Source organism: Mchenga conophoros, linkage group LG20 (assembly GCF_057382185.1).
Source record: "Mchenga conophoros isolate Kocher_MC1m ecotype Shallow Benthic linkage group LG20, M_conophoros_male_GT1.1, whole genome shotgun sequence".
In the NCBI taxonomy this organism is placed as follows: Eukaryota; Metazoa; Chordata; class Actinopteri; order Cichliformes; family Cichlidae; genus Mchenga; species Mchenga conophoros.
The window spans coordinates 9,340,986-9,362,214 of NC_140545.1; the positions used below are offsets into that span (position 1 = coordinate 9,340,986).

Consider the following 21,229-nt stretch of genomic DNA (forward strand, 5'->3'; position numbering starts at 1 on the left):
CTGCTGCCGTAGGATGGGCCCGGGCTCCCTTGCCTTGGTGGGTGCCGAAGGACGGGGGTGCCTACTGGGGTCAGCGGGGGAGCTGGCCCCAGGGAGGGGCATCTTGCTCCTCCCTTCTTTTCCTCCCCATCCCCGGCTGCCTCCCTCTTCCCGCTCCAACACACCCACCCACACAATTAAGGCCTTGGGGTGCGGGTGTGTCACCAGGGTGCAGGGGAGGCATCCACCCCCGTCCCCTTCTGGCCACCTGTGCCTCAATTTTATTCCACGACTTAGACATCCACATTACTCACACTCTCGTAAGACATACATATAGGGCCTTGAGGGTGGGCACGTTAACGGCGTCCAGTGGACGGTCTGTATTCAACCCCACCTCTGGTGCCGGTGCCCACCTCTCAATTTTAAATCCATGTAGACATTGAGGGTTCTCGGGAGGGGCCGTGCTAACACCTGCTGCTCTCTGGCAGCAGCACCATGCTCTCCCGTGTTTTAAATGCACCTTAGAACAACACGCAGCAACACTACACATGAGCGAGAGGAGGGAGGTTTGGGGTCTTCACACACCGCTGTTCTCTGCTGGACATCGGGGCGGGGGGGCTGGGAGGAGGTGTTGGCCGTCCGATTGGGATCTGGGATGCGGGGCCTCCCTGCAGCTGCGGAGCCTGGGGCAATATGCTTGCCTCCACCCCTGGGGGAAAGGGTAACATCTCCTGGGTCTAGGTGCCGTTTCCCCCTCCAGAAGTGAGGGTACCTGGACCTGGGGTATAGAGTTTGTTTGGGGAGTGTGATTGTGTGTACAGTGTCCATGTATGTCTATCCCTATGTTGGGTGAGTGCTGAGTATTTGTATATGTGTGCATGAGGGTGGGAATGCATGTTTGTGTCTGCCGGTAACTGATGCCCTCAGGGGTCGGTGCGTTGGTGGTTCTTGGTGTCCGGGGCTGGGTGCTCAGATATGTACCAGCTTACTCCCGGTGACTACTTGGCGGGGCCTGGTGCCTGTTGCTCGGTCAGGCCTCTTCCGGGGCAAAGGGGGCCCTCGGGCCTCCAGCTTCTGGGCCTGCGGCTCGGTTCACTCTGGCACAGCTGGCTGCCAGCAGAGCCGGCGGGCACGCCACTGCAGCCTCCTCTGGCTTCTGCTCCGTGGCTACTGGGTGACCCCTCATCTGGGGCTCTCTTCAGCTCTTCCCAGGAAGGTGGCACGGATGCCCCTCCGGTGGTCCTCCTTGGGCTCTCGCACTCTGGGGCCTCTGGATGTCTGGAGCCTGGATCTCCTCCATGCCTGCTTCATGCCCTGGGGGACGGGGCTATGGCTCTCTACACCCTCTTGCAGACCATTACATGGGGAAACCTTTTGAGTACAAGCACGCTGAGCCACACAGGTGTGCACACAGGTGTTCACTGTTCATAGACATAAACTACACCTTTATTTGCTGCTATTTCCAAGCACATTATGCGCTGTCGGTCCTGCTTGTTACATAACAACATTCAATATTTAGTATTTACTGCTGTTTACACTTAGCTAGATTAACGTGATGGTGTTGTGTTTAGTATGTTGCTCTGGTTTTTTTGCTTGTTTTCTCTTCTTTTTCTCTCAACAGGTGATCCAGGAGATTTTTTTTCTTCTTTCTCTTTTTAAGTGCCCTTTCTCACTGTCCTTCTTCCCTTCTGTTTTTCTTTTCCTTCATCGTTCTTTCTCCCTTTCCTATCCCTCAGTCATGTCTGTCCCATCTGTAACAACTGAAAATAAAATAAAATAAATAATAACAACAAAGGTTGATCAAATGGACCAATACGGCAAGGCCGTGATGATCCATTTGGCAAAGTAAATCCATTGGGTATCCTTGTTGGTCTTCAGACAACAATTCTGATGGCTAAAGAACCAAATGGGACAGGCACAAAAAAAAAAGAATATTAAAACTACCCCAGAATTTGAATGGCTATGTAAAATAGCACCTAAAGCCTCAATCTGAAGAGCTTTAGGTTTGTGTAACCTTAATTCTAGACCTTAATAACAAGAGATGCCATAACTTAAGAAATGAAGGGTAATAATGTGTAAAAAGCTAACAATTACAGAATGAAAATGAATTGATAGAAGGTAAGCATGGTAGAGAACTGAATATGAAATGGACTAATGGCATGCCACCTTCTCCTAGACTTTAAAGAAAGGTGGGGGTCAGCCGGACGGACAGAAGGAGAAGGAGGAGATCCACTCTCTTCAGGAGCAGCTGGCTGCCTTAAAAGAGATCACAGTATGTTGCGCTGTCATCATTCTGCAATGATATCACATCTCATAACAACTGTTAATTTCTATTTATGACTCCAGACTGTATTTTTACCTCGTAGGTGGTCACACACCAAGTAATTCACATGCATATAACACTTACACATTATAGCCTCACTTTATGCCCTGTCTCAATTAAAGGCGAATGATTGCATGTCTTGTTTTTTGGAACTTTGCTTTTTGACGTTGACTGTTCTTACACATATATATATATATAAATATATATATTTTGTCTGCTTGTAAAGGAGAGAGGCAATGAAAGCACCAAAGGACAAATAGCCAAACGAGAAGTTCACAAAGCTGAGAAAGATTCCCAGAAAGCTGACAAGGGAAGTATGTACCTACATAAATCACACTTCAGTTCCTACTCACATCTGCAGGTCTGAGGCAATGCACAAAAGGGAAATTTGTTTCTATGTGCTGACAAGGATGTGCCGATAAGCTCAGTGTTTTGAAATAGGCCCTGCTCATATGCAAACAGTAGGTGGAAAGGTGTTTTCAAGTCACCTTTATGTTGAGCTGTAATTTACCTGACCCTCCAGCAATTTTGACAAAAGAACAATTTTGAGGCCTTTGAGGGGATTGAAATTTGTAACACAGATTTCCATTTATGTGTTTTACTGTGTATCATAAGACTACGATAATCAGATCAATGGTCTTATAGATATGAGAGCTTAAAAATGAAAAGAAAAAGTGTTTATATTCAAGTTTATTGTTATATGTGAAAAAAAAGACATCATATAACAACAGTATGCAGACGGCATCTACGACCTCAGAATTTATAATCTAATTGTTATACCACTGACAGATTTTGAGATAGAGACCTAAAGTGTGTCCCTCACGCACTTGACTAAATTATGTATGACCTATTACCCCAGTACTTCAGCTGTGCCTTTAGATACAGAAATAATGGTGTAAAAAAATTTATATCAGCATGTGTGAGCATTACCTTTGCTTGAATAGCTTTAAAATTTGACAGGTAGGGTTTGTTAAAGTGTGTAGAAACACAAAGGTCTGTTAACCCTGTAAGACCCACCCCATCAAAAAATAGCCAGAAAATTAGGATTTTTTGCAACTGAGATGTTTATTAACCCTTATAACAAAATCCACTTTTTTTTTGCATATCATGTTGTGTATGACATATTTTTATTATATATTTATTATATATTTTTTGCATCGCATTTAATAGATTGGGCATTTTTGTTAACTTTTTGTTAACAACAATGTTAATTTTAGACAAAAAAAATAGTTTTGTCCATAACATTTTGAAATTATGGCAAGTATTGATCATGTTGATGAGATAGAGGTCTCAGAAACTCATGTATCAAATACGTTACAAAGGGCATTGTAGGGTTAATAGAATAACACATCAGTCATGCAAATTCTGAATTACAATATGGGTTTTGATTCAGTAGTGCTGGCTGTTACAGATAACTGTCTTATTAATTTCCAGCTGTCACAAAAGGGTCCCAGAACAAGAGGATGGAAAGTTGTAATGTCCAACAATCAATCAACTGTCTGGACAAGTATGTTCCTTAAAATCTTGTAAGCTATATATATATGACTCAAATGGCCTTTATTTTTGAGAGTTTTAGTTTTTAGTGTGTATTCACTGCTTTTTCCAGTCGAGGTATTCATTTATCTTTCATGTTGTGTTCAGTAATTGTCCTATGGTAAACTTTGGTACCATTTGATCCTCTAACTTTACACTCTGTTGTAGCTTGTGTATATTCTGCGGTAAAAAAGACGAGTCTTTCACAGAAGACGGATTGGACCTTCACTACTGGAAACATTGTCCGATGTTGCAGCGCTGCGACGAATGTCGACAGGTAGACTGCTAATTTTTTTATTTATTTTTCTCACTAGGTTTTCACTTCTGTTATAGAGCTGAAGTCAAAGAGTTAGATCCAGCTGCTGAAAGTATCTGTTCTGCATTACCAAGTTGATTGAGTATAGCTTTGCATTGTGTTCACAGGTAGTTGAAATAGCCAGCCTTACGGAGCACCTACTGGGTGAATGTGAAAACAGGTCCAAATTCAGCCAGTGCCCACTCTGCTCAGAGGCTGTGGCCAGCGAGGACCTGGTTCACCACGCTCAGGGTCCTGGCTGCAATCGTGAGTTCTCTCTGATTTTCCATGCAGCAGGAAACTGACTCGGTTTTTTTAATATTTCTCTGTTATCACTTTCATTATTAGGTGGCAAAATGGTAGGCAGGAATGATTGTGAGAGCTTGGTCTGTGCATGGTAGGCCTCACTTATATGAGTGTAACTGAGAAAAAAAAACTGTACATGACAGCGAATGACAATTTCATAAAATCAAAACTGAACCAGTGAATATCCAATAATAGTAATAAGGCAGCAGTTCCACAATATATAATGCAGCTATTTTTTAATCTTTGGTAATTCAAGGTTGGATCTATTTTGGTTTAACTACATGAAATAATAAACTGGGAAGAAAAAAAACAGTTCAAAGATTTGACCTGATAAAAACAAAAGCAAAACATTTACATTCTAAAAACATGTCATTTTCCTAACCTTGTATATTACCCTGGATTTGTTAGTCAGGTGTTAGCCAGGTGACAGGAGGTGAGGTCCAATAATAATAATAACTAATACACACTAAAAGAAGATTTCTACTGAGCTGCATGCTCTCTGTAAATGTACTATTTATTTATTCATTTACATCATTATTTACATTTTTAACTCTGTAATCCTGGAGCACTGTCACGGTCCTGGGTCGGTGACCCAGTGTTTTGAGTTTCTTGTGTCTGAGTTTTTGTATTATGATCTTAGTTCTCTTTGTTGCCCCAGTTTATTCTTTAGTCTAGTGTCTTAGTTTGGCTTTCTTGTATTCTCTTTAGTTTTCTGAGTATTTAGTTAGCCGCCCTCTGTGTCTCCCTGTTATTGTTCTCTGTGTTTCTTAGTTGCTCTGTCTCCCCTAGTCAAGTCTGCGTCTATGTTACATTTCCTGTTTTACTTTGAAGGTCTCTGTCCTATGTGAATGTATTGAGTTTCGCTTCCCTTGGGTCTAGGGCTGGGCCATATCATAACGTTCACGGTAATAAAAAGCTGCCATTTTGAGTTCAATCCCGTTTCTCGTGAGTTTGCGTTTGGGTCCAATTCCTGCCTGCACACAGCCGAAACATGACAAGCAAACTAGCATGCAAATAAAGTCTTGACTATTTGGCTGCATATCATTTGGAGTGAATGATCAGTCTCTCGTAGGCCTGCAAACATCAGGTTTGCAAAGCAGCCAGCTCCACAGCTTCCTTGTTTTTTGTTTTTGTTTTTGTTTTTTGCAGTTTTACAGTAACTTAGCTATTTAGTTATCCTTTAGTTACGTTTCTCTTAATCCATGTCTGTGTTGGGATTTTCCCTTCTTTATTTTACTGCAAAAATGTCCTCTGTCAGATTTCAGCATTTTATTAGTTTCAGAAGGCATACTTCCTGAAATAGTGATTAATTATTCCCCTATAGATAAACCTGCTTCCCCTCGTGTACTTTTCCTCCTGGTTTTAACTCGATTTTCTCTGGGTTTCTTCCACTGACTTTGGGTTTAGCACCCTGTGGTTGTACATTTCTTTGATTGCGTTTGACTCAAATTATTGAACCGTTCCGTCTGAGAGTTTGTAACCTCTCTTTTCATAGTTGGGTACCATTGCTCCATCGCATTTACACATGTTCACAAAGCCAGCATCTTCAATATTCTGCAATAAAACACTGCAAGGCTTACACCACTTCTCCAAATGTTCCATGAGTAATTGACACGGCAAGCCTTTTGTTTACAGTAGTTCCTGTTGGTTAGGCAGATAAACAAAACTTTCACTTGTGCGTAAGCATACGTTTCCCAAAATAGACCCAGTGCTCAAAGCTGTGTTTTGTTTGAAGCAGATTTCTTTCAGTACTGTAAATTCATTCATGGGAACTTTTCTGTAATTCTGTAAGAGCTGACTTGAAGGTGTCATCTTTGTGTTTCAGCCCCCGTTTTGGGTAAAGGCTCCAACCACTGTCCTCTGTGTCACAACAACTTCACGCCCGGAGAGGAGGTGAGACTGTGTACTTGCACAAGTCAGTTAGTTAATTATGAAATAATGGCAACAAGTTTCAACATTGATTTATTGGCATATGCAGAAATCTTCTTTGTCAGAAGCAGAAGTAGAAATGCTTCACATATAATAAATCAGAGAAGCCTTTCACAAACGAGGCTTTAGCAGCAAACAGGTGTTGAAGTAAAGCACAGCTAATGTTGACCTTTAAGGACTTCAAAGAAAGCAAAGCCTTTGTTCTTAATGGGCTGTTTCACTGAGAAGATGAAGTAAGTACAATCACATTCCTCACATTCCTGCTAGTCTCAGAAGAACAAAAGACAAAAGATTCTGATTAGCTGCTCATAGATAAAACTTAACCGGATACAGATTATTCAGTTTAATTAATTTTATTTGTATACGACCAAATCACAACAGCAGTCACTGCAAAGCTGCAAGTTATATTGTAAGGTAAACAATAATACCGAGAAACCCCAACACTCAGATGACTTCCTTTGAGCAAGTACTTGGCAACAGTGGGAAGAAAAAAACTCCCTTTTCCCAGGAAGTAACCTCTGGCAGAACCAGGCTTAGGGAAGGGCGAGAGGAGGGATACAAAACAAAGATGCCCTGTGGACGAGAACCAGAGATTAATAATACCTACAGCGTGGATTAGAAACACATTCACACATAGACAATGAACACATCTCATCTTCCTACAATTGCAAAATAGACCACATTTTATTTGAAACAGCGGCAGTTTGGCTGCTGACACAGTTCACAGCTCGGTATTATGCAGGTAAAGTTTCATCCCGTTTGTTTCTATTCAAGATTTGACAGTCACTGCGTCAAATGGGAAATATAAATAAACCTTGGATACACATTTGAATAGAAGTTGTTGAATGTAATATAAACACAGGGATAATAGTTTTGTGTCATCTTTAAAAAGCAGTGCTCGTATTTCAGTGCTTTTGGAGTCGCACAGCCATCCATGCTTCTCCTTGGTGTGTCTGGGAAGGTGAAAGTGGATACGGAGCGAACAAGATTCTCTGTCTCACAAGGAGACGCAACGCTTGGTTCTCCGTTTCATTCATCTTTCGTTCTGGTTTGTGTCTTTGTGGGGCCTAATGAATCATGCAACTCATGTTTCAAAGACACAGTCTTCCTGCAAGTGTGCTCGCCCCGCCTGCCTCAGTTAGCAGCAACATTGTTGAGACACTTAATAGATCAGGGCATAAAGACCTAAAGGTGTGACTGTTGGGAAAGTTTGTGGATGTCATATATTACTTAATTTCACTTGGCAGAATCTGTAGAGCAGATGTTTAATTTTTTCCAAGGAAAAAAAAGGAAATGTAACTAAAGCAAAGCTGTAAACATAATGTAGTAATGGTCCTTTTTATATATGGATAAATGCAACAGTTTGACTCGATCGCCCTTTGTTTACAAATATCCTTTCCTTTCATTAATATTCTATGTAGAAAGGCACATTGCCAAAGAATGATGCTTTACTGCACACTACAGTGACTAACTTCCCTCCTCAGTACATACTGACAATCTGAAGTCAAAGTAAAAAGAGACAAAGAAGGTCTCTAAATGAAATGGAATTACTAGAATGAGGAAAGAGGTTTCAGAGTTTTCACTAAATATTTTTAACTGTAATAATATTAATGACATAAGTACAGCTTGCTTGTCAGGTGTATTTAATAATATCCATTTAGTCCTGTTGGTATGACAAAATATGAGTTAAGAACGATTCAAAAAAGACAAAGAATCACAAGAATAATTATTGATTAAACTTCTTAAACCTTAAAAATCACTTGCAGCCTAAACAAAACACGAGATATAGATTATACACATCATTTTTTCCAACTTTATGGTGACACGTGCAAAGTATTATTGAGCCTTTCCTGCGATGCGTTTGTGCTCTCATTAAAAGTTTGACTCACTGCATGCAGTTTCTCACTTCACGCCCTCACATAAGGGAGAAAAAACTCACAGAAAGTTGCACTCTCTTTGCTGGAGGAGAGGCTGTAAGCCCAATGAAAGACTGCAGTGTTAGTAGGTAGGGAGGGCAGCCATTCAGGCCTTGACTGGGCCTACAGTAACCCCATGGTTGTCGCAGTCGTGAAAGTGCCTGGGAGAGGAGCAAACTCACTGAGCTACTTTGTCCCTGTTCCAGGCCTGGAAGGCTCACCTCATGGGCAGAGAGGGCTGTAAACAAAACTCACGCAGGACTGCGGCATCCCAAAGAACCCAGCCAGCACAAGGTAAAGCATTCATACACATCCCGTTTTTTTTTCTTCTTTTTTAGCCACTTTCCCAACGCTTACTGTGACAGGTACAGAAAGCACCCACGTTCAGCAGTTTTCCACTGTGGTTTTGTCCCCTAGTTGATAAAAGGATGTATGTAAATTATAGTGAGAGATTAATTTGGAGTCTAGTGTAATGGGCTTTAGTGTATCATTTAGATTGATGTATGCTAGAACCCTCCTTTTTGGATGTGTGATTGATTGTTTTGTTTTTTTTGTATCATACCTGATTGTGTGGTGATGCTAAAATAGCCCGTATTACTGTTTACATTATTTGATGCCAGAGAACCTTTAGTTCACTGTACACTTTAGGGCCATGGATCATTTGAAGCTGTCCTGTGGAGCTTTTTTTGTTGACAGTGTACACCTACATTTTATTAATCTTTTGGCATGCTACTACCACCAAATGACCATCGTGAGAATAACTTGAAACATATGAAACCAGGGACCTGCTCTGAAAAATGTTGCTTCATAAGTTGACTGTTTTTGTAGTTGATCTTCATGTTTTCATTCTCACTGGCCGTCTTTGAAATTCTTTCCAGCTCACATTTGGAAAAGTGGCGTATAGGTGCATCACTGGTTTATAGCACAAACAATAAGCGTTTGATTTAATCAGAATGACATCACCATGTTATGCTGACATCGCAAAACCTTTTTGTTTATACTGGCCTTTCTAGTATTACAGGTTTCTTTGTTAAGTCTCCTGACAGTGGCGTGTCCAACGGGGTGGCCTGGGGGGGGGCACAGGCCACCCCCCCCAACCAGACTGGCCACCCCGGAGCTAAAACAATAAAATTCAATGAAATATCAAATGTATGATTATGTTTTCACAGTGAAACTCAGATATCCAAGTGTGAGTGAATGTAGCATCGGCTTCTGCACTATGAGCATCATGTTAGCAAAGGTAGGAGAGCCAAGCACAAAAGACGGCACCGCAGAAAACAATTTTTTGGCGAAAGATTAACAGGTTAACATAGCTGGACTGGTCTTCGGGCATACCGGGCATTTGCCCGGTGGGCTGATGACTTTTTTTTTTTTTTTTTTGTAACGGCATGAACAATGACAGGTGGTGGATTGGCCAGATGCTGGCTGATGTGTAAAAATAACTTCTTCTCTCATTCTCTCCCCTCCCTCTCCTGTTCCTACTTCAATCATGAAACTGATCAATGATCAGCTGATTGGCTTTTCTCTCTTGTTTGTTTATCGCCCACTTTGCGCCAGAAAGAGGAAACCAGCGGATGTCATGCTAAACAACAGCAGCACGTTTAAGTTTGATCAGCTGTTGTTAGAATTTATTTAATATTAATTTCTAGTATCAGCTGATGTTTGCTGGAGCCACAGCCGTAAAAGCTGCTGGTCATGATGTCGGTTTGGTTATCTGGTGAGAGGGAAACATGAAGATGAAACCAGGAGATGTCCTTACTGAACCATCAGAGCTGTGATGGAGAAACAGGTTTACCTTTTAGGTGACATGAATGAGTTGAAGGGAAGTTATGAACTGTTTCTGAGAGATAAATAACACCAGGATCCTTTTCTAAGTAGCTGACAGCTGGTAACTGTGCAGGGGCGGGTCTAGCAAAGTTTTGCCAGGGGGGCCAGGTAGGGCATTAACAGGGAAAGGGGGGCACAAAGAAATACTTTTCTTTCTTATTCTCATTTAAAATATCTAGCTTTTATTAAATAATTATCTGAATCTTGCGAACAAAGTTTTTATCTATCTTAAAATGTATAGAAATCATACATATACCAAAAAGACAGTGTACATCACTGTCACAACAGCGTTTGTTTTCATTCAAAGGCTTTATGGCTTTAATACCTGGGGGGCCGGTCTGTAGTCAAAATGCCCAATTTTTTTGTCCCAGTCCAGCCCTGCAGGTTAATACTGGCAGTGTCACCATGCCAGCTGACTGTATTTCATCATCAGCCAGTGTTGTTCTTTATCAATATTACCAAAGTTTACGATAAGGCAGCATAGAAAGTATTTACTTGCTTTCAGGTTTTATTCAAATGTTAGTCTTATCAGTTGTTTCCCCACTTTTTTCCTGTTTCAAAATCAAACAACAGTTTGTAAGAAGATTATCTTCTTTTTTTAACAGGCAGATAAAGTTTTACATTGGCATTGGCTAATTTGCCAATTGTTTGTTACAAATGTTCGTATTTTAATATTCAAAAATGTTTTTGCCCAAAACATATGTGCACTATATGTCAGTAAAAATACTATGCAAATATTGAAGTCCTTGAATGCTGAGTAAACACTGACAAAGCACTGATTGTATCTCTTGTACTTTATCAACACAGTATCTAAAAACTTTGCACCGTAGTGGTTAAAATCTCATTCTAATAAGAGTTAAAAGTGCATTCGGTTATTAGGTTTATAGGGTTATTGAATTATGGAAAACGGTTGGTAGAATTTTTTTTTTAAACATTATCTGCCAATTACATCTGCCACCCTTCTCCAAATCTGTGCCCCTACCTGGCCCCCCCAACAAAAATTTTCTAGACACGCCACTGTCTCCTGAACAATTTATTCTTGTCCTCTGTGGAGGGCACGACTGAGAACTTTTATGTAATCTACAGCGTCTTCTGCCAAGAGGAAATCCTGTGCTATCTGCTGACAACTCATTTGTTGGGGCTGGGCTAACAGGTTTTTACAGATGTTATGATTCTGTTACTAAAAATCACATAGTTACTTTCATTCGGTGTCCTTTGTGGTGGAGGACAAGGTGAGACGGAAAGGATTTTACTCAAAATTGTGCAACGTAGCGCTGTCATGAGAGGAAGTGGAGGAGGGCCAGACATTAGAGTGTGAAGGTGAAAGCTCAAAGGAGGATACACCAGCTTTTGAAGAGCCTGGGCAATGATAAAATGATCACATTCACCTTACATTTACATAATACATATTATTTAATGTAGGGCTTTGAAGTTTTGTGGTATAATAATTCCTAGAATGTGTAATAAGAACACACACACACACACACACACACACACAGATCAGATAAAAGTTTGATTTCTTCTTTGACCCTGTTGATCAGTATGATTAATAATATTTATCCTACAAGCGCATTAAACTGTAGCTCCCCTGTCGTTATCAATTCAATATTTAGACAGTACCTACATTTTGCAGTATGTAGCATTAAACAGGAAAACAGGATGATGCTAACCATTATCACCAAGATAGCTGGTCCTCTGAATACATCAAACAGACAATAGTGAACCAGGTTTTCGAAAAAAAATTTATATCAGATCACACGACTCAAAGGGAGTTGCTAATTTTTATTGGTAGCATTATAACGTAAAACATTATTCAGCATATTTGTGTTAATGACTCAGATAAGCTAGGATACAGGTTTACTGGTTCTTTCAAAGCCCTTTCTTACATAATACTTTTACATAATATTTTTAGGCCAGGTCTTGGGAGGTTAATGACAAAGTGCATGCAAGAATATAAAGGCTCCCTGCTTTATTATTCCTCTATCAGTTTACTGTAAAGTACCATTTTGTTTGTGCATATGTTTTGGTGTTTCCAGGCAGAGCTTTCGGTGGAACCAAGCTAAAGCAGGTCAGGTCATATGGAGCCCGAGCCAGAGCCAGGCCCATGGGCAGGGGCAGCCGAATCCCATCACTGGCTCCTTTAGCCAGAGGGTATCCACCAGGGAAGCATTAAAGCTGGTCTGAAGAAGCCCAGAGACGTCCCCTCACACTTCAACAGGAGAAAGCCAACAGTACCAGACGACCCCACCCACTCCATCATTTCCACATTCGGGCACTTTTGAGACGCTTCAGATGTATTCACTGACATATGCAATATATTTAAAGCCATTATTACTTTATGATTGAAGCCATTAATATATTTAAAGTCTTATAAGATCACAGAATTACAACACGGTGTTTTACCCATTGTTGAGACGATGACGTGAATTCTAATCCTGTTATGTGCGACAAAGTTCACACAGAACAGAAAATGCTTTTCACTACACGTCAAGCCTCTAGCCTCTCACACACCTGTCAAGTAAACATAGGCACACAGAGTGCTGTTTGCTGAAATCCCCTTATAGGATTTGTTGGTTTTGAGGCTCTTTTTTTCACTGCCATTTAGAGGAATTGTACAGCTTTAACGGGTAGTCCCTCGTGACTTTGTGTGACTCACAAGATGGATTTTAAACAGAGTTTGTGTAAAGGTAAAGCAGCAGTGTACAGGGTGATAGAACTTTAGGCTTGTGTTTTAGAAGTTGACCCCTCATAATGCAACCAGTGTAGTGAGGTTTTATGATTAGTTTCTGAGTGGTTATCTGCAATTTATAATTTATACATCCTTAAACTGCAGTACAAGCTCTCGCGTATAAACGTGCTATCGCAACGATTTTCTCACACCTAAAAAACAAACAAACAAGTGTAGCATGTAAACATTTATTTTATCCTAACCTTCAAATTGTAGAGTTTGAAGAGGCTTATTGCCTTCATCTATGTAAATGTGCTAGTGCAAGTTTGGACCTTTTAAGATTTCATCCTCTGATCCATGCACCTTGCAGATAGCTAGCTGTCCCATGGAACTAAAATCAACAGTTTCTTGTGTAGAATCGGACTACACCAGATGAATGGGTTGAGAAACTTCTATGGGTAACCGTCGCAGTTTCAGTAAAAATATGTCTAATTGCTACATCCCTTCAGAAGACGATGACTCATACCTTCTTGCACACCCAGTAACAGGAGGCGGAACGAGATCACAGTTTAGTTACAAGCAGAAGATGTTCTTTGCTTTGAGGGAAGCTTTGCTGTCGACTTCACACTTAGCCAACTGTTTACATTTTTGCTTTCCTTTTATAAGAATTCTATATAGAAATAGCACTTTGCCAAAGGATGATGTTTTACTGCTGAATTTCTAGCACACTGCAGTGACTTACTTCCCTCCACAATGCCTACTGATAGTATGAAGTAGAAGTAAAATGAGACAAAGTAGGTCTCTGAGTGAAACAGCACTGCTAGAATGAGGAAAGAAGTGGACATGAATATGCTACATACTGTATGTACACCACATGGTTTTCCCTCCAGTGTTCAGAATCACATCACTGGCTTCAAACTGATAGAATCACAAGCTAAAAAGTTAAATCCTACATATAACATTAAGCCTGGTTTATAATTATCTCTTCAGTTGTGCTCCTGTTGTGCTGCACAGTGTTATGATGACGACAAAGTGATTGTGATGTATCTGGAAACGGTAATAACGTTAATGTGAGCGTATGTTTTATTAGTGGGGAAACAACTTGCTTTAGTATGCTTCTGTACTGAGAGCTGCAGCAAAAGTAGATGTAAAAGTTGTGTTCATGCATTTGTAGTCAACAGCATTTTGACTTCTTTTTTTCTGCAGATGTATTTGTTAAATAAATCATTATTCAGGGATTATTGCACATGTGCTTCCATGTAATCAAAATTCCCCATAAAAGTTACATGTAATACACGGCTCTGTTTAGGAGCCCCCTGTGTATTAAAAAAATGGGCAGTGTCCAACTTCCAGGATTATTGTTGAGCAATATAAAACACATATCAATCAAGTTTTGCAACGTTATTCAGTGTTTACAAGAGAGCTCTGGTTTTATTGACACTAACACACATGAATTTACAGTGTTACACATGTGGTTTCTTTGGTTTCAAGGCTGCCTCTGTAAATCTTACAAAACAAGGTAAAACAGAACCAATATATTATCTTTAAAATACCCATAATTAGATTTTTACAATTTACAATTTCTATTCAATAAAATAATCATTCAAATATGAATGCAGCTGTGTGTTCTATGCTGTAAATCATGTAGTCGCATGTTGCACTTGAACGTTGCAATGAAATCCTGAAGTCGGAAAAGAAAGCTTAAGGGAAACACTTAGATGTAACAAGTCAGTCTTTTTCGCACCTGCACGAACACCCGTGGGTTTATTACATCTACGTCTCTAAATACGTTTTTAAATTCAGATTAAGGCAATACAGTCTGGAATGGCACAGAAACACGGATGCTTTCACAATGCAAAAGCTGTGCTCTAGTGGTTTTTACAAAACGGAAAATCAACCCATACAGAAGTGGAGAGGAGAGCGCTAACCTGCCGAGTCAGCTGAAAACAAATCAACCGTTTTAATGTGACACACAGTATTAAATTCAGTTCATCTTCCATGTCTAACGGTAAAGGAAAAATTAACGTGACTCCGCAGATTGCGTAAAGATCATCAAGTGTGATCGGCCAAAGAAGACTTTCCGTGAGCTCAGATTTAGTGAATGCATTTACTTTAAACTTTATACTTTCTGTCAATCATATCGAAGTTTTTTGTGCGCAGATCAGGTCTTGGCTGTGCACCACGCTCCACATCCTGAGCAGCTCCTGCGCGCTCAGTTTGTGGACCACGATTAGGTTTTTATAAAAGCAGGGCTCTGTGTTCATTGTGCTCGCCCTGCGTCTGGTAATGCCGAATGTCCTGAAGCCCGGATGCATCTCTGGGGATAAGTGGAGCCTCTGCAGGCACATCCCCAAAAACACATCGTCAATGGGGTACAACTCCACGCCCTCCGAGGCCACGAAGAGCCTTCGGGCTAAATAGGCGGACATCAGAAACCCCCCACCTCCCACGTAGGGTGGATACGGCTTGTCGTACAACTCCTTGGGGATGTAATATTTGCTCTGTCGGTTTCGGATGGGGATCGCCTTGGAGATTGTGTCCCCCATAAATAAGTTGGCCGCTTTGCGCTGCTCCACTTTGAAGTCGATGAGCTCCAGGAGGTTGTGCGTGTTCACAAACACATCATCGTCCCCCTTAAATATAAACTGCACTTTGGGGCAGTAGATATAGAACCACTTGAGAAAATTTACCTCTTTCAGAGTCAGGTTGAAGAAAGTGTCCATGAAGTCCCACTGCAGGATGTCCCCAAAGATTTGGTCCTCATACTCGATCAGTTTCTGTAGGTTCTTGGCGTCTTTGCCAGTGTTTGGGCTTCCGAGTAAAAACAAAGTTTTAATTTTCTTCCCATTCACGGTTTGCTCCTTCCCCCAGGTTTTACGCACGGCCTCCCTCCGGTCGTGCTGCTCGATAACGGACTTGACCACCACAAGGAGGTGAACGTTTCTATCGGCGCACTTCTCCGGGTGATTGATGAGCAAGGGGAAATACCTGCAGTGTCTGTGAAGCACAAACTGGTGAAATCTCTGGTCCAAGCGCCGGAACCAGTCCTGGGTCCTCACCGATGCGTCCGCGCTACAGTTGAGAACCTGCGCGTCCCAAGAAGACCGAGTTACATTCGTGACCCGCTGTATCTCCAAATCCTTGACGGACACGGGAGAATCTGAGGTCCCCGAACTGGTCAGAACTGTCTTCTTGAATGAAAAACACTCAGAGCCGCACCAGGCCGGATCCCTCACATGTTTAACCCCCACTGCGTCTTTCTCCGACAGTTTCAGCTTTTGGATCATGAGAAAAGACGCAAAGATCAGAGACAGACTCAACAGAGGTTTCAGAAAAGCGGGGATCCGCTTTCTACGAAAAAAGTGATCCATTGCTGTCACCGTGACACGCTGGGACCCTCAGATGCCTTCATAATGTTTCACAACTGAGCGCACCTCAGGAAGACACCGGGTAAGAGCGCTCAGTCAAGTGTCTCCTTGGCCACTTCTTGACCATGACAGCGCAGAGTGAAGTCACACATTCGTCCCTTTTGCTGTCTAGTTCGTCCCGAAGCTTCTTCTCAGGGTTTGGCTCCACACAGACTATCTGGAGACCTGATGGAGGATACCACTATCTCCCCCCACCCCCCAAATATCTCCTCCCCTTAATGAACTAAACTGATCTGGGACCGGCAGATATCCCATTTCTCTCTCTCTCTGTCTAACACACACACACACACACACACACACACACACACACACACACACACACACACACACACTGTTCACCAGGTTTTGCGATCCACTAGCCACCACAACCTTATCTTATTCTTAATATTAAATATCAGTAGCTCCTTTAATCCGCGTTAATTTTCATGATTACAAGTGATAGAAAACAGTACTAAAATACAACGCAATGATTCAGAAATAATTCAACAACCATCTACGTGTGAGGAATAAAACAAACACCACAGCGTTTATAAAGGAACAGCGATGATGATTTTCTAAAGAAGTTTGACAGTCCAATTTTAATTCCAGTGCTAGGTGAGAAATACTGGACTACAGCCCTCCTCGAGCTGTCTCGGTGTTTTCTGTCTCCTAACGTACAACAATCCCACTGAGTCCGTGACGCCGAGATCCGTGGGGCCCCACCATCTGTTGCCGCGTGTTGTTGTCGGTTGCTCTGGAGTTGAGGGAGGCAATCAATAGCCTCCTGACTGGAACTGTTCGATGAATGACAGAACATGAAATGATTTCTAAATTATGTTTATTTATTGTTTTGTTACCGGACAGAGTCAACTGTATGTTCTAAATTATTACATAGCTGTTAAAACCGAAGCCAGTGTGATCTGTTGGCCGACTAAAAGAATTAGACGCTTCTTTAAAAACCTTATTGCGCCATCTTGTGGACATCGATTGGAACTGCATTCGACTTCCGGAATCTCCTCCTTCATACGTCACTGCTAAACAAAAGCCAAACTTTGAAACATGGCGTGAACTGGCATTTTACGTATGATTGTCCAATCTCTCAAAATAACACGGAGAAATACGAGCTTACTGTGAACCAGCGTGTCACGAGAACCCCTTTCATTAGCACAAGTCACGAGATGGGTGGAAACAACTCCCGCAGAATCACTGAGATGGCGTAAAAGTGGAGAAAGCCAAGTTTGTCAAAAAATAAAATATTAAAATAGTGGGGGGAAAAAAACCTAAACGAAAATAACATACATAGAAAAATAGATCTAGTAAAAAGCATTTACAAACCCCTCGAACTAAACTACTTTTAATTACATATATATTTTGTAATAGAAATCTAATATTATATATATAAATATAAAATAACACGTGCATTTTAAGATATACTTATTTTTTTCTCTATTTTCTCTAATGCTCTTTAGTACGGGGTGGCGTCGATGGCGGTGTAGTGTGGCGCAGAGGACGTCCTGATATTGAAACTGCAGACCTCTGAGTGAACCTCACCAGCAGGAAATACACCGGGTAGGCGGCGGGGAGCGCTTACGTCGTAAAATTATCGCCGTTGTTTAGTCGCTAGTTGAAGCCAGCCGATTGGAAAGCCAGAAAACCCCAAGGTGGTGTAAACTTTCAATATCGTAGCTGAAAAACCTAAATATCCACGCCGGCAAATGATACATAAGGTAAGTACATGTTTAATTAAATGAGAAAACCGGCAGGCAGGTCAAATTAGTTATTTTTTTCTCTCCTACTGTTAGCTCGTAGCTGGCCGCATTAGCTTGTTGCCGAGATGTCGAAATTAGGCGTTTTTGTTGTGTTTAGTGACGCCTAGCTTCGTCGTGACCTTCGTGTTGGTGTTATTGTACCGATACAGACGGCTGGAGTCATTGTTCTAGCAACATAACTAGCATGGTTCACATTATGATACCCGGGGCATTTTTGACTGGGGGTGGGTGGGTTATTTTCCGACGATATTGCTTTGATTTTTCTAGGCGAAAGCTAGCTGCTGTGCTGAGCAGGTGTTGTTGTCTTAGCAGTTCAACTATCAGCTGCCTTTTATGGACTTACATTCGGCGTAGCTCGGGCACGTCTACATGTGAAAAAGCAACGCTGGAGGGATTAGGGATGTACTGGAAGAACTGGGTCATAGTTGACGAGTAACGTGACTTTAATTTGCCAGTAAATTAGCAGGAGTTTAGCCGGCGGAGGATAGAGGGGTGCTGTTGGAGGGTTTAAGCAGCTCAGCGGGACTGCAGAGCCAGCTTTATAGCTATCCATTGACGTTGTCCACTATTTAATTTTTTTTGTTAAGACAGTGTTTAAAATGGAAAATGACAAATCTGTATGCAAGCGAAAATTCTAAAACTGTCCCCGTTAAACAGCTGTCCGATAAATTTAGTTTCTTTTACTGAGTGGAGTGAAAACATTTGCTAATGTTCTGCTTAGCAGGAGCAAACGCTGGCATTATGACGGCTTCCTCTCAGCTGACTAAAACCATAGTTTGTTTTTTTTCCCCACGATGTCATTGCATTAATAAAGTACTTGATATAAACAAACATCATGATACTTTGCAGATGCCTGGTGAAGTTGATCATTTGAAGCCAAGAAAGAGGAAGAGCAGCTCTGAGACCAGAAACTCCAGAAAGGTTTGTTTTGTCTGTGTACATAATGCTGCAGATGTGTGATGAGTCAAAAAGAAAGGCAGGAGTTATAGTTATCTACACCCCTACAGCTGTAACCCCTACACCGGACAGCTGTGAGTTGCTCCAAATTAACTGGATCTGATTACTGCAGTGGAGTCCCGCTGTGGTTACCCCAACATCATCCTAACTTTGTTCCTTAACTTTTGTATCATAGACATCTGCTGCAAGGAGGAGATGTGTGAAAAGTCCAATGGCGAACTCGTCATCTGAGAGCAGCTCAGCAGTTGGGAACACTAAAGCAGCTGGTCCTCTGGAGAGAGACTCCTGCATCAGCTGTGAATGCCACCAGTCTTCTGGCAGGAGGAGGTGCTCAGCATCACCAGAGCATGAAGGACAGGAAGGTAAAGAGAACACGCTGATGGTGGGACAGGATTCAGACAGCTGCGTAATGAATAGCATCTGGGACAAATATGAGCCTGAGCATATGGATTATGAAGAAACGAGCAGAATTATGTTCCCAGATGATGACAGTAATCAGATCCTTCCTGTGGAGCAGTTCTTTGGAAACTTGGATGCTGTACAGGTGAGGCACGTTTGTTTTAATTCCTGGGGGAAACAGGGTTGTTTGTTTTTTTTTGTTTGGTAAAGAAAACGTCTGCTTACTGATGATCAGTTCAGAAGAATCATCATCCATATCTATTCATTTAAAGCTGCACTTCTAGGGTGTTTTGCAATAGACATGGGAGTTGAAAGATATGTTAGACTTGTTATACATTTGGACCTTGACATTGGTGCATTATTGGATGTACCAAAAGGCTCTTCCTGCTAATAAAACACAAAAGATGGGCAATAATGTGCAGAGTAGAAGACCACGAGTTGTTACATAAAAGCCTCACTGTGCCAGGAGTCCCTAACGTATACATTATAAGTTCGCCTTGAGGTTTGGATTCTTTCTCAAATAAATGTGATTGCTGATTTTTTTTTTCCTTCTCTTTTTCTGGTCTCACTCACAGTTAACATTAAATAAACTGACATTTCACCCTCTTATAAGCAGGGCTGGAGTAATATGAGAGCAGTAACAACCCCTAGTTAGATTTGTTACTCACTGATAACTTTAATTTTATCAATACACATAGATTTTTATCCCCCCACTCCCACCACATCTCTAGGCCCATCATTCCTGCAGTTATATCTTCAGCACAATTGGTGAAAATAATGTTGCATTAAATGAATTCTAAATACAGATTCATCCCACAGGATTTTCCTGAAAGATCATCCTCGTCTTCTAGCCGCGCCCAAAGGAAGAACAGGAGGCGACATTACTACGCTAGAGAGGACAGCGATGAAGACGAGGTGGATTTTAGCGGTGTGCAGCGAGACAACGGGGTGGGCACTTAGTGAAGAGTTGCCGCTCTTATAACTGAGAAAGTTCTGCTCGTGAAAAGACATTAAACCTCTCAGCACTTAGAAAACTACCTGCTCAAACATTGCATTCAATCAGTAATTAGATTTTTAAAAAGTCATAACTGCAATAGTAAAATGAAAATGGCCAATGTGAGTAAATGCAGTAATGTTTGTGAAATTATTGCTGAATGTATGCTCACATAAGTGTTTATAGCACTTTGTGTAGAAAATTGAAATCCTGAGCGCAGCTTCAGATTAGCCTCTGAGATACTAAAGAAAATGCTGGATTTAAGTTTTTGTTTTCCCATACAAATAAACTGATTAATTGCCAATGTTACATGCTGACAAGAGCAACAGAGTGACAATTTCAGTCTAAGTTTAGATTACACGTCTGTAATGAGGAGGGATGGAGCATGAACATCTGTACTGAGAGCTTCAATAGCACAAATTCATTGCTTAAGCTGAACATCTTCAACAGTTTTCTGCATAAAAGTCATTCACCAAGTGTCTCTTCATCCTCAACTCGTGTGTGTGCTCACGTTTCTGGCAGCTTTGAAATATATAACATCTGTATCAATACATAATCAATGTAATGAATTAATTTTCCCTGAGAGGGTTCTTCTAAAATTTGTAAGAGTGTTGTTTAAAAAAACAAAACAAAGGTTCCTCATACAAGACTGCAGTCTGAAAGACTGGATAATTTAAACCTGAGTGAAAATGTAATCTAATCAAGAGTTTAACAGTAATTGCACTAGATGTTGTCACCTGTATTTTTTACATGACTGTTCTAAACCGTCCAAATATTTTATATATTTACTGCCTTATTTATGTCAATTTGCTTTTCACATTTATGCAGCATTCTCAGTAAATGCATGATTCGTTATCATCTTTGTACTTAATTTGTGTACTTTACATCACAGTGCCAATACAGTGAACAAATAAATGAATTTCATGG

The 21,229-nt window shown here is 41.2% G+C and overlaps 3 protein-coding genes across 5 annotated transcripts in view; 2 read left to right on the top strand and 1 right to left on the bottom strand.

The window, feature by feature from the left end:
* The window catches only part of cep104 (centrosomal protein 104), a 36,085-nt gene extending 22,073 nt beyond the window's left edge, over positions 1-14,012 (top strand). For all 3 annotated transcript variants that reach the window (XM_085259415.1, XM_085259417.1, XM_085259416.1), the window contains exons 15-22: positions 2,156-2,251; positions 2,529-2,616; positions 3,737-3,809; positions 4,004-4,112; positions 4,259-4,397; positions 6,262-6,329; positions 8,488-8,575; positions 12,145-14,012. In XM_085259415.1, the coding sequence (XP_085115541.1) occupies positions 2,156-2,251; positions 2,529-2,616; positions 3,737-3,809; positions 4,004-4,112; positions 4,259-4,397; positions 6,262-6,329; positions 8,488-8,575; positions 12,145-12,281 (798 nt within the window). In that variant the 3' untranslated portion in view covers positions 12,282-14,012. The remainder of the gene's footprint in view (positions 1-2,155; positions 2,252-2,528; positions 2,617-3,736; positions 3,810-4,003; positions 4,113-4,258; positions 4,398-6,261; positions 6,330-8,487; positions 8,576-12,144) is intronic.
* Positions 14,013-14,177: 165 nt separating this feature from the next.
* Positions 14,178-16,341, bottom strand: b3gnt7l (UDP-GlcNAc:betaGal beta-1,3-N-acetylglucosaminyltransferase 7, like). The gene has a single exon (XM_085259418.1). It carries the CDS (start codon positions 16,145-16,147, stop codon positions 14,912-14,914), a length of 1,236 nt encoding a protein of 411 aa, XP_085115544.1. The 5' UTR covers positions 16,148-16,341; the 3' UTR covers positions 14,178-14,911.
* A 1,326-nt stretch (positions 16,342-17,667) lies between these two features.
* lg20h1orf174 (linkage group 20 C1orf174 homolog) lies at positions 17,668-21,227 on the top strand. The gene is made up of 4 exons (XM_085259420.1): positions 17,668-17,910; positions 18,802-18,873; positions 19,085-19,453; positions 20,128-21,227. Exons 1-4 carry the CDS (start codon positions 17,899-17,901, stop codon positions 20,266-20,268), a joined length of 594 nt encoding a protein of 197 aa, XP_085115546.1. The 5' UTR covers positions 17,668-17,898; the 3' UTR covers positions 20,269-21,227.
* Positions 21,228-21,229: the final 2 nt, after the last annotated feature.

Excerpts from the sequence above, each read along its gene's own strand:
- b3gnt7l (XM_085259418.1), bottom strand. The coding sequence starts at position 16,147 with ATGGATCACTTTTTTCGTAGAAAGCGGATCCCCGCTTTTCTGAAACCT.
- lg20h1orf174 (XM_085259420.1), top strand. Across the intron at positions 18,874-19,084 it reads AGACCAGAAACTCCAGAAAG|ACATCTGCTGCAAGGAGGAG; the intron begins GTTTGTTTTGTC and ends TTTGTATCATAG. Across the intron at positions 19,454-20,127 it reads GAAACTTGGATGCTGTACAG|GATTTTCCTGAAAGATCATC; the intron begins GTGAGGCACGTT and ends TTCATCCCACAG.